The sequence below is a fragment of the Aricia agestis genome, chromosome 1 (assembly GCF_905147365.1).
Source record: "Aricia agestis chromosome 1, ilAriAges1.1, whole genome shotgun sequence".
Taxonomy (NCBI): domain Eukaryota; kingdom Metazoa; phylum Arthropoda; class Insecta; order Lepidoptera; family Lycaenidae; genus Aricia; species Aricia agestis.
In genome coordinates this window covers 23889757-23902735 of record NC_056406.1, presented here as the reverse complement: position 1 = coordinate 23902735, position 12979 = coordinate 23889757, and the positions used below count along the sequence as shown (strand labels likewise).

General features: G+C 38.1%; 1 protein-coding gene across 3 annotated transcripts in view; it reads left to right on the top strand.

Moving 5' to 3' along the window:
- LOC121727484 (sodium-coupled monocarboxylate transporter 1-like) overlaps positions 1 to 12569 on the top strand; it is a 28205-nt gene extending 15636 nt beyond the window's left edge. For 2 of the 3 annotated variants that reach the window (XM_042115378.1, XM_042115366.1), the window contains exons 4-13: positions 1655 to 1720; positions 4527 to 4578; positions 7712 to 7779; positions 8237 to 8391; positions 8733 to 8873; positions 9775 to 9999; positions 10324 to 10505; positions 10818 to 11065; positions 11408 to 11683; positions 12159 to 12382. In XM_042115378.1, coding sequence (XP_041971312.1) covers positions 1655 to 1720; positions 4527 to 4578; positions 7712 to 7779; positions 8237 to 8391; positions 8733 to 8873; positions 9775 to 9999; positions 10324 to 10505; positions 10818 to 11065; positions 11408 to 11683; positions 12159 to 12185 — 1440 coding nt within the window. In that variant the 3' untranslated portion in view covers positions 12186 to 12382. Of the gene's footprint in view, positions 1 to 1654; positions 1721 to 4526; positions 4579 to 7711; positions 7780 to 8236; positions 8392 to 8732; positions 8874 to 9774; positions 10000 to 10323; positions 10506 to 10817; positions 11066 to 11407; positions 11684 to 12158; positions 12383 to 12489 lie in introns of those variants that run through there. The other variant, XR_006035682.1, reaches the window with a different exon arrangement.
- Positions 12570 to 12979: the final 410 nt, after the last annotated feature.

The following is a 12979-nucleotide window of genomic DNA, read 5'->3' as shown; positions in this document are numbered from 1 at the left end:
TCCTCCTTGGATTTGATATGCAAGTCCTGCAGGAATAATAAAATAATTTGAAGTTTTTCTTAATAAATTTCAGAATTTCAGAAATAAATAAATGAAAATAATTTTTATCTTAACTTAGGCTTAGGATCTTTTCTACAAAGCAAATATCACTTTCATGATGGAAAATTAAGTCGATCAATTTTGGTGAATATTGCCAAATACTGGGCTTATCGTCAATGGAAAATTTTGTTGTTTACGTTCGTTTTTTTATGACAAAATACGCTGCCTTGTAAAGTTTATGCTGTATGTATTCAATAACTTTACTGTAATTTGTACCTTTTATTTAATTATGTCTGGCTCTTTTGTATATATTATACAATGTATTTTTGTAATTATATCTTATATCTTTATATAGAATTGGAATCTCGAAATCGGCTCCAACGATTTTCATGGAATTTAGTATATAGGGGGTTTCGGGGGCGATAAATCGATCTAGCTAGGAATCATTTTTAGAAAATGTCATTTTGTTCGTGTTTTATCGAATACCGAGCAAAGCTCGGTCAAATAGCTAGTTATACTTATACTTACAAATTGCAATTTATGCCAAAGTACAAGTCATCGTCTTTTATCGGAATATTTGTACGATCCCACCAAAAACATTTCATGTAAAATGTTGCCGAGACGACCACACAAGGTTTACCCTGTTAAAAAGATTTCAGATCTTATGTAAAGCCAAGCTTCTGAATATACACGGCCTAACTCTACCGGCCCTAACTTCAACAATTTCTACATATTTGTAAATATGTATGGCTGCGCAATCTTTTTCAAAGGGTAAACCTCATATGGTCGTCTCGGCAACATTTTACATGAAATGTTTTTGGTGGGATTTCAGTTCTTGAAGTTGGTTCTTGTTTCTGTCTACAGTCGCGTGTAAACTCTTATGTCGTACTTAATTCATAAAACTGGTGAAAGCGTCATATAAAACTCCACCCCCCCATTTTAGGGGATGGGGGCGAAGGGTTATAAGTTTATGATTTTTTGTTGGTGGTACTTATACTAAACTTAGATTACATGCCAAATTTCAGCTTTCTAGCACTTCAGGAAGTATTGTACAGTGGCCCTAGAACATTTTTTTTTATTACTATCAAGCTTTTTTTTGGGAGTAGCTTCATTTTGATAAACGAACAACATTTTTATTTGCGAAAAAACTTGAAAGTGGTGCTTACAAAAAATTAGCTTGATGCTTGATAGTAATAAAAAAAAATTGTTCTAGGGCTCCCGTACTAGTAGCCAAACATTTTGATGATCATCAGTGTGTCAGTGACAAAATCGGTGTACTTAAGATATAAATAAAATCTAAAGTATTAGAGCTATTGAATTGAGACTTTGTAAGTTTAATTAGTCTATTATAATTGACATCATATCCTGAGAATATGAGTTATCTGGTACATCGGAAACCAACTCTATGAGGGTTCAAATAACGACGAACCACTTCGAGAAAAGGTAGGTAGGGCCCTTGTACTTCGCTTGGCTCGTGTCGGCGAGGACACTACTGTATCCCAGATTCAGTTAGATTTCAATACTTCTATTTAATTGTTCAAATTCAAATTGCACACACAATGTTTATTTATTCTACGACATATTTAAATATATTCCGACTTTTGCTTTGTTTCAGTACTTGGAACTGCGGTTCAATCGTCATGTTCGAGCGGTCGCATCAGTATTATTTCTTTTGGACGAAGTAAGTAATTTTATTATTTATTATGGCTAGGTGTTTTTTAGGATGCGTTCAGCACGCTTACTATGAAAGATGGAATGAGATGTATCGTGTTATCTATACTAATATTATAAATGCGAAAGTGTGTCTGTCTGTCTGTTACCTCTTCACGCCCAAAGACTTTGAGTCCCGGGAAAGGACATAAGATATTTTTTGTACCGGAAAAATGTACGGTTCCCGTGCGATAAACGAATCCTGGCGCAAGAGTTGCGGGCATCGTCTAGTTATTTTATAAAACTTGAAATTAAAGTAGCTGTGTGTAAACAGTGAAGTACTTCCTATCGGATGCTGACTCCATATTAATATCTTAAGAAGTGTTCCAATTTTTCTCTTATCTTCAAGAAAATATATTGTAGGTGTAAAATACTTTGTAGGTCATTTACCTTATTGATTTTGACCTTTGAACGTTGTTGTTATAATGTCTGCATCAATTGAATGACTCGTTCATGATCGATTTAATTAGTACCTACTTTGGTATTGGTTTGACAAAACTCCATTTTTCTACACCGCAACCACACATTTAGTTTACGATATCCTATATTTAGTGTTGTCTTGCCACTAAATAATAATAATAATTTTTGTATCGTATTAATTATATTGTCTACGACGACCTCTGTTGGTCGGTGGGCTGTTGGTAGCTCAAGCCGGGGGTCGCGGGTTCGAATCCCGCCGACGGAACAAAAAGTTTTCAAAGTTCCTGGGTCATGGATGTGTATTAAATATGTACTATAATATAATAAAAATCTATATATATAAAACTCAAAGGTGACTGACTGACATGGTGATCTATCAACAAACAGCCCAAACCACTGGACCGATCGGGCTGAAATTTGGCATGCAGGTAGATGATATAACGTAGGCATCCGCTAAGAAAGGATTTTGATCAATTCTACCTCCAAGGGGTTAAAATAGGGGATGAAAGTTTGTATATAATAATACTTCTTAACGCGAGCGAAGCCGCGGGCAAGAGCTCGTCTTATATATATATATATATATATATATATATATATATATATATATATATATATATGACGAGCTCTTAGATATTCAACGGCATTCATTGCTATGCGGATGATAGTACGCAAAATGTCACTGAGAGTCTCTGAATGGGGTAGACGTAACTTAGTCCAATTCAACCCCACCAAGACACAAGTCTGCGCGTTCACCACAAAAAAGTCACCAATGGTCGTTTATCCTCGTTTTGAGGGCACATCTTTAACCATCTCCCCTAGCATTGAGATACTTGGCGTCAACATATCGAGCGAAGTCCAGTTCCGATATCATCTTGAGGGTAAGGCCAAATTAGCCTCGAAGAAGCTTGGTGTTCTTAACAGAGCGAGACAGTACTTCAGTCCGGACCAACGCCTACAACTCTACAAGGCGCAGGTTCGGCCTCATATGGAATATTATTCTCATCTCTGGGCAGGGGCGCCAAAATACCAACTGCTCCCTCTGGATCGTATCCAACGAAGGGCTGCTCGAATTGTTGACTGCCATAGTGTTTCAAACAGCTTGGACCCCCTGGAATTACGCCGAGATGTTGCTTCACTCTGCATCCTCTATCGGTTGTATCACGGGGAGTGCTCTGAGGAATTGTTCGGAATCATACCACCTGCAACTTTTCGCCATCGTCCCACGCGAAAAACATTCCATCCTCATCACCTTGATGAGTGGCAGTCTTCCACAGTGCGTTTTTCGCGTAACTTTCTGCCGCGCACTGTAAAACTCTGAAATGAACTGTAACCAGCAGTATTTCCGGACCGATACGACCTGCAAACCTTCAAGAAGAGAGCGTATTCCCTCTTAAAAGGCCGGCAACGCACCTGCAGCTCTTCTGATGTTGCGAGTGTCCATGGGCGACGGTAGTTGCTTACCATCAGGTGACCCGTTTGCTCGTTTGCCCCCTTATTTAATAAAAAAAATATTATTATTATTTAAACAGGTTTGTTGTAACGACGGTCTAGCCTTCCGCGGATTTTGACATTCCTCAACAATAATTGCCGGCCAAGGCTGTTGTTACAATGTAAATATTATACAGTTAGTCATCTTCAAACTACACGGGGCGATGTACTAGCTAGATCGCCCCGAATCTAAGAAACACATTAGCGTGATTTCAAACAACTTTCAGTACGAAAACAATGTAGTATCACGTTGTAAGAGTACGCCGCGCATACGTTTAAAACTGTCTGTTTTTTCTTTATTGTCGGTTTTGACTCTCCGATAGCCTTTTATTATATTTTACAAGATAAATATTATTCCTTCTTATCTCTGTGTTAAGCGAGTCTGATTCGAGGAAACTGAGTTACTCTACTGTATATTTATGTGGTTGTATCTTTGTCACAAGTCGGGGCTCACACGGCGCGTACAACGTCAGCTACAATGAGTTAATTGAGCTCACTCAAGTAATTCGCCTATCAACAGAACACAGTCAGATATTATTAAAGCGAGCAAAAACAAAACGTTTAAATTGTTAAAGACGCCGAGCCGCCGTCGCGATTCAAGGGAAAAAATATAGAGTTAATAAAATATATTATGAAGAAATGGGGACGCCTTATTTCAGATTTTTGCATCGACATTGTTAATTTTTATTTATTATAATGTTTAAAAATAATAATTTACAAAATAAGAATGAAATCATTACAAATTCAAGTATTTTATTTTGTTAGGTCGTGGTACTTTGACAATTTATCATCCAAATAAGTCGCCTCAATATGGCTTCTAAGCCGGATTATGTTGGAGGAAAATTCTTACTTTTGTTTTTTGTTTTCAGGTGCTCTTTCTACCGATGGTTGTGTATGTACCGGCGCTAGCATTTAATCAGTGTGAGTATTGAAATGTTTTACGATAATTTTAAATGAATTATGGTGGCCAACACTGCTTGGTCATGAGATATACAGAACCTATGATCCAAGGTCCATGCCGTGTGTCAAGTCAGAAAACTTCAAAACAAGTTTTGACTTCTACTTGTTTTGTGACATGTGACACTTTGTTCACATTTAAGTTTAAAAGTTCGTGACTATGTTTAAAAAATAAGTTATGTTTTAAGTTAGCGTTGTATTCTTATTGTATTATCCGGTTGAACAAATTGTGTGTCAAGGAAATTCCGAATAAGAAACTATGCGTAACATCGCACTTTATAGTCATAATAACTATTAACTGGTAATACACACAATGATTAGACTGAAGGAAAAATGTAATGTATGCCTACTTACTTTACTTATTATAAAAAAAAACCTCTTCTGCGTAAAATATAGTAATTATTACAGGAATTTTAAGTCTTATTTGACTTGGACCTTTGAACAGCAGTCATGGGACACTAAGCTGTTAATATATATAAATAAAAATGGATTTTCAATTGTGTTAGTAACGCTAAAACTCGAAATCGGCTGAACGGATTGGGCTAATTTTAGTTTTAAAATATTCGTAGAAGTCCAGGGAAGGTTTTAAAGTGACACGAAGTTCACCGGGACAGCTAGTAATAATTAAAATTTGACTTATAAGCTTATGCTGTTCAATGCAGTTTACATCGAAACGAGACGAAATTAGGCACTTCATCTACAATGGCTATCACTTAAAACGTAACGTCGTGCTACGTTTCGTTTTGTTATTTTATGACTGACCCCTGTGTAAATGCTTGTAATAATATAAAATGACTAGATGTCCCGCGCGGCTTCGCCCGCGTAAATTAGAAATTTTACAGAATCCGTAGGTACATTTTCCCATAAAAAATATTTCCCCCGTTTTTCCCACATTTTCCTGAGTTTCTTCTGTCGTATTAGTCTTAGAGTAATAATATAATATAACCTTCTCGATAAATGATGAGCAGTGATCGGAGTAGGTAGATTGATTTTTGCTACTTGTATCATAAATGTTCATAAAAAGGAAATGTGGATAAGTCATTATTCCGGAAAGTCATTCCGGTATTCCCGGACTCAATCAAAGATGGTTTATGTTGGTATCCATACTAATTCCATACTATACTTAATATTATAAATGCGAAAGTGTGTCTGTATGTCTGTAACCTCTTCACGCCCAAACCGCTGAACCGATTTTGCTGAAATTTGGTATGGAGATACTTTGAGTCCCGAGAATGGACATAGGATACTTTTTGTCCCAGGAAACTATACGGTTCCCGCGCGATAAATGAGTTTTGGCGCAACGGAGTTGCGGGCAACATCTAGTATTAAGATTCTAGTTTACTATCATTTTAATGAATAATGGATGAAATCGGCGTAATTAAAAGTCTTATTTTTTAAAATTGTACAGCTTCTAATTTAAATTTCGGTTTAAAATATTAACAAAAAACGGGATTTCGAGGGAATGTCCATATTATTATGTACGATTAGGATCATTGACCTCATTTCAATCTACCTACTCCGATCACTGATGATGAGTCTTACTCGATAAATGATCTATCTAACACTGAGATAAGTTTTTAAATCGGACCTGTAGTTTCTGAGATTGACGCGTTCAAGCAAACATACTCTTCAGGTTTATAATATTAGGTAGATATAGATTTTTTTTAATTATCGCTTGACAAACTCGAGTCTCGATCTAAAAGACTATGAAATGGTATAATATGGTAGTGATGATGATGATGATGATGATGAAGAATGTAATTTGCATAGTAGCATATGCTTTCTGTTCTTAAAACAACGCCGAAACTCCCAAACTTGTATCTATAAAAAATCAGGAATTCTCTCAGCACCTTCCGAACCACGGTATACCAGGTATATCTCGGTGCAAAATCTTACTTGTTGGTAGCATATGCTTAGAATACTTCTCACGAAACCGAAGTCACCATATGTTTCCCTATAAGTTTTGAGGAGTTCCCTCGATTACTTATGGATCCTTCATCAGATCACCACTTTTCTGAATATAATACCAAATTGGGATGATACCCTATATACCAAAAGAAAAATTTTGAAAATCGGTTAACAAACGGCGGAGTAATCGTTGAATATAAGAAAACGAACATAACACCTCCCCCATTTTGAAAGTCGGTTAAAATTGTAGCCTATGTGTTATTTATTTAATATTTTAATCAGCACATGAATTGAATAACAAAATTTTTTTCAAATTAATCGTAGCACCATCTGTCAGGACAAACTAAAATTGAAATAGAATAATATTGAATGCGATGATAGCGCCGTCCGCCGAATCTAATGTAAAACATTCCAAAATCAACAACTCCTTATAAATAAGAAATTAATTGAAAAAACATTTTCCAGTAGACCAAACTGTAAATCTAAACCATTCTCTAATCTCCACGAACACACACAAAAAATTTCATCAAAATTGGTCCAGTCGTTTAGGAGGAGTTCAGTCACATACACACGCACACAAGAAATATATATATTAAGATAATAATTGTTAGTTCTTAAAGTTTTTGAGTGGTTAGTAACTAGCTGATGGCAGTACTCAGAGAAAATTCATCATTACTTAACTTTAATGTTATGATGAGCTTGACAGAAAAAAAAACCTCCATTAAAATAAAGTTAAGTAGTCATTAAGTGTTTCTAAGAGCAGCCGTAAGTGTTAATGGTGAGCTAGTAACAGCTGCGAGAGCAGGATTTACAGCAAAATTCCGCGACGCCTAAACAAAAGCGAGTGCTTTTTGTTTCTTCTGACGCGCTTCTGTTTCAGGACTCACAAGCGTCCATTTGTAAATGTTTTTTGCTTTCTAAATGAATAATTGTGTACTCAATTTGCGTAGAAGTGTTATCCCATGGTAACTGTATAATTTAATTTGCATTACTTGAATGTAATCCTGTTGTGTGCTGTGTATTTTCTTGACTCTACATTATTCCCAGTGTTAAATAAAACGATTAAGTTTATTAAATACCTTTTGTTGCAAAACATTAATTTAAATAAATTATCTACAAAAACAACAAAATGTAATCTCCTGTTAATAATGTGGTCGTATTTTAAATTTTTTATCGTTTATTTTTTCAGTGACTGGTTTTAATGTGTTCGCTGTTGGCGGGATAATGGTGGCGATCTGTGGACTGTATACAGTATTAGTAAGTTTTATACAATTATTTTATACAGTTAAGCACTGGTATAGCAAGATTAGTAGAGTTTTATATGCTCTCTAATTATAGGCATCGGCTAAAATATTGTCAGCTTTTGAAAGCCTTAACATCACTTGGCCCTTTCATAACTTCAGCAATAAAACCTATGCGACATATTATGCGATAAGGTCTCATTGATAAGTAGCTATAAGATATTATACATGGTATAAAAAAAAGTGATAATACAATATACTTTATGTATATGCAGCGCTGAAAGAGATTTTTTTGTGATTTGTATGGGCAAGGGCAAAAGTTAAAAAAAATGCTCTTTCAGCGCTGGTTCTTTCACAGTGAACTCAATACAGGGTAGTCATACTCTCTAAAGTATTATCAGTTAGTTTTGTTACACCTTTTATTTAATCTACGATTTTCGAAGATGGCGCTTATTCAAAATGTCGTATTCCAGGGTGGGTTGAAGGCGGTAGTGTGGACGGACTCTGTCCAGACCGGCATCATGTTTATCGGCGTGCTGCTGGTGGCGGCCGCGGGAACCCTGGCTGCTGGCGGCGTGGGTGCCGTCATCGACACCGCTAGTGCGTCGGGGAGACTCGACGTTTCTAAGTAAGATCGGCTCGAAGTTTCTAAGTAAGGCGCCTCTACTCTTTAAGTCGATTTGAGTTTTGTTCCAATCTTGCGCATGTCAAATCATTTTAAACTCTTGAATAATATTATATTACTAACGAACCCAATAACTTAAAGTCCTGATCACTGTCATTTTTACTATAGGTAGTATTACTTACAATAATTTATAATTCTTTAATTTTTTACAAAGTTCCATAAAAGTCATGAGAGAATTTTAGTCATCTATTCTATGATAAAAGCCACAAAATTTTATTTCAAACTAATTAGGCCTTAACCTTTTTGCTAAATCCTTCTTTAAATATAATTATCATAATTTCTAGCTGGAACCTATCCCCGTACGAGCGTCAGACGGGCTGGGGCGCGGTGGTGGGCGGGACGCTGTACTGGACCTGCTTCAACTCCGTCAACCAGACCATGGTGCAGCGGTACATCGCACTGCCCAGCAAACGCAAAGCTATCATGTAAGTTACTTTCGACCGGCAAGTGGGTAAAAATGCGAATTTCAACAGCCAGATAGTCTGTAGCAGAAAAACTAGTAGCGCAATACTGCATCGCGTTATCTAAACTTTCTAATCACGACAGCAAAAACCAATCTAGCCTGTACTTATATTCCCTCGCTCGAAGTTATGAATTCAGATTTCAGGTCATAATGTAACTGAAAATCTTGTTATCAGATTTTTAAAGAACTGATTGTGATGATGGAAATATTATTTTCGTATCCAAATAAGACTTCCTTACAACATTGCACGCGCAGTCTATAAATACAGCAGTGATCACAAATAATTTTTATGGCAGAAATAACCTATGCGGTCGGACACAAAGAAGAATGCTGCATCCAATTGTTTACTTGTATTACATGACTGTATTCTGTATTGATGCCAAACAATCTTGCCATTCGGTCATTTTGTCAATAAATAGTTACAAAAATCGCTGGCTTTTGTAGAAACCGTAAATGAAAGAATTGATTTTGGAAACAAAAACATTACGAACATCATCATTTAGTCGTCAATAATTTAATTTATATTATATTTATTATGTAAATTGTACATGTGTTACAAAGTTCCAGAAATCTCTACATAAAATATTGACCTAAGTCTTCCAATCCTAATGCTCACCACAGGCCCCATACACTCTACTATATTATACAATATACATTCTCTTTTACTTAGTGATGAAAAAACCGAAGCAGGCTCTAAATACTTTTTTGTGTACTACCACAGGACTCTTAAGCTTAGGCCAAACCTACGCGACCATGGCGACTGCGAAGCGGAGCATCAAGTTGTCAAATGTGTGTTTTGTATACAAAAAGCACACAGAGAACCCAGACTGTACTCTGAAATAAAATTCTTTCTCCGTCAACAGAGCTCTGGCGATATTCTGCGCGGGCGCGATGCTGGCGATATCGCTGTGCGTGTGGTGCGGCCTCGCGGCGTGGACGGCCTGGGTGCAGGGAGGCTGCGAGGAGGCCGGCCTGCCCATCGTCGACGACCGCCTGCTGCCTGCCTTCGTGACGTATGTGGCCCAGGTGCAGCACCTCCCCGGACTCGCGGGCGTGTTCCTGGCGGGGGTGTTTGGTGCTGGGTTGAGGTGAGAAACTTCTCTTAGTGGTATGTTTCAATAGTCCCTTAAGATTATTATCAGAGAAGTTGATTTGGCAGGTGGCGGGCTTACGTAGTACGTATATGACCAAGTCATGTTATGTGAAACCCAACTGACACATAACGAATAACATTGAATTGACATAACCTCATTTGGTCAGGTCCGCCATCCTATAAATTAATTTCCTTGATGGTATATCAGGTGGCACATGAATAGACAAATCGTGTGATGGTTCGTGGTATCGTGGAAAACGCAGCAGCAAACCACTTCTTTGAAAGTGAATACTCAGTGTATTCACTTCTCTTGTTTCAGTTCGTTGTCAGCTGTGCTGAACGCGTGCGCGCTGGTGGCGGTGGAGGACATAATGCACGGCTGGCTGCGGCTGCGCCTGCGCCCGCTGACCGACGGCGTCATCGCCCGCCTCGTCACCGCCACGCTCGCCATCGTCTCGCTGCTCATGCTGATTGTTATTGCCAAGCTTGGTGGTGTTTTAGGTACGTTAGCAATCTTATCCCGTTTAACCCTTCTTAAACGACTTAATGCGTTATTGTGGGATAAATTTGGAGTGTTTTTACTTTTATTATATTAAAGTTAAGGCCGCATAAAGCTTAGCTACACTGAAGCATAGCGATGCGATCGTGCGACACGTCACTACCAAATATTCTTTGTATTAGTCCAGTATTATAAGTCAATGGAACGTGAAGTGTTAAACCGCTGCATTGTGGTATCGCTTGGAGCGGTCGCGCCTTAGAGTATGGAGATATTTATAGTGAATGTGGTTTAAAGTTAGTATTCAACTTTTTCAGGTGTGGCGACAGCTTTATCAGCGATCGCGGCTAGTGCCACGTGCGGTATCTTCACCCTCGGCATGTGCTGCTGGTGGGTGGGGCCTCGTGGGGCCCTGATCGGTGGGGCCGCAGGGGCACTCGTAGCGGGGGCCACGTCGCTGGGCAGCCAGGCCGCCGCCGCCGCAGGCTTGAGGGCCCCCGCCCTGGCTGTGTCTGCTGTTTGCGTCCTCAATGAAACTATGAGTACTGCTCACACGCCGACTTTGGTAAGAGTCTCTCTAACGAGATTATTTAAGATTTAATGCTACAAGACATTAAGTTTGCCTTTGTAAATAATTTGCATAAGACGTTTTAAACAAATAAATTTAAATTAGTATGAGGAAAGTGCAAAAGTTCCTAAATAATCATCACCAAAACAAATTCAGACATCTTTGGCTATAATTTATTATAATATTATGTATCGGCGATCACAAGAGTGTAGACGGGCATATTCGTTTCTAATTGCCCATTAAATACTTCGAATCCTTGATGAACCATCGTGAAGTGAAGCCTTAACACATGGTATACGTGACATATTCCAGCAGTCTATCTCTCTTTAATCCCCCTAGGATCCTACAACAGTGTTTCCACTGTTCCGCGTATCGTATCACTGGATCGCTCCGCTTGGTCTAGCCACGACACTAGCAGTGGGTGCTATAGCGGGCTGGGCGCTGGACGGGAAGGAACAGCTGCGGTTGGACGCGGAGCTGTTCACGCCGGCGGTGTGGGGCTGCCTGCCGCGAGCAGCACACGACTGCCGCGGCGACACGCGGCGCGCGGCTGCGGCCAAGCGACTGGAGCGACCAGCGCCTTCCTCGCCGCTTATGCTTGCGGCTGTTGATAAGGTAACTTTTTAGGTTTATCAAAAAGGTACTTAATTTAGCGGGCACCTATATTATCAATTTTATCGTGTAATATCACGTATTGTGCAATATTATTGACCGTCTAGGGTTGATATTGAATGCGGAAAAGGCGGGCTTTCAATCATATTGTCAAATAAATTGTTCAATAATATTGTTCAATGATATTGTGTACAATAAAATTAATCTTCTAGGGGCCCACTTACTCAAAAGGTAAAAACGATATTACTACTTCGCTGTTTGTCCGTTAGTCTGTCTGTCTTTCTCCAGGCTATATCTCAATAACCGCGATAGCTAGACAGTTACATTTTTTAACCCATAAGTTAAAAAGGAAATAGACAGCGAAGTATACCTAAGAAATAGAGACCTGTTTTACCCTTTGAGTACATACTACATAACCTAAAATGAAACAGAATTCTCACTGAAATTCTCTTGTACCTATATTTTTTTTTTATTTCAGATCGAATTGAGCGGTGAATCGAGTTGATGGGATGTGGGATGATCATGTAAGGCGTAGGCGAATTGATTACTTGTGTCATAGACTCATATGAATATTGCCAATGTAAATAATACTTAAGTTAATTTATTTATAAGTTGTAAAGGTCGTATAGTGAGTTCGTAGAGTGGTCTGAGGGCTCAGACAAGCGGCAAGCGATTATCGTAAACGCCAACGCCAACGCCACAAAATGTATGGGATTTGACATTAGTATTCGCTAGCGAAGCGAGGAGTTATGTCAAATCGCATACATTTTGTTAGCGTTTACGATAATAGTTTGCCACTTGTCTACTAGGGCAGGTCGCACCGCGGCGGACCGTTGGCGTTGGGGTCAATTCAGATTTCAGACAGCAACGCGAATTGCTAAATTATATTGAAATGAATTGACAGATTTCGTGAGCGTGAGACGTCTTGCAAATCCGTCAAATTCATACAAATTGCAACTTAGAAATTGCATCGACTCGTCGCGTTTCGTATTATTGCGGTATAAAATTTGAACAGACATTAATGTAAAATAGTATTTTTTTGAAAAAAATATAATATTATATTTAATATATAATATATGTTTCGTTGTATATAACTGTATATATAATACAATTATATTAAGATTGTAAGCTTATTATTTAGTAGATTAAATTTTTTAGGTTAGGATCAAGTAACAAAACTAGTGTTATAATAAACGACATTTATAGATTTTTATATTTAGTAGCCACTAATTTTTTATGAAATTTTTAGTAGGTAGGTTATACCTTTTCCACTGAGAGCTGATTTTCGGAAAAAAGTGG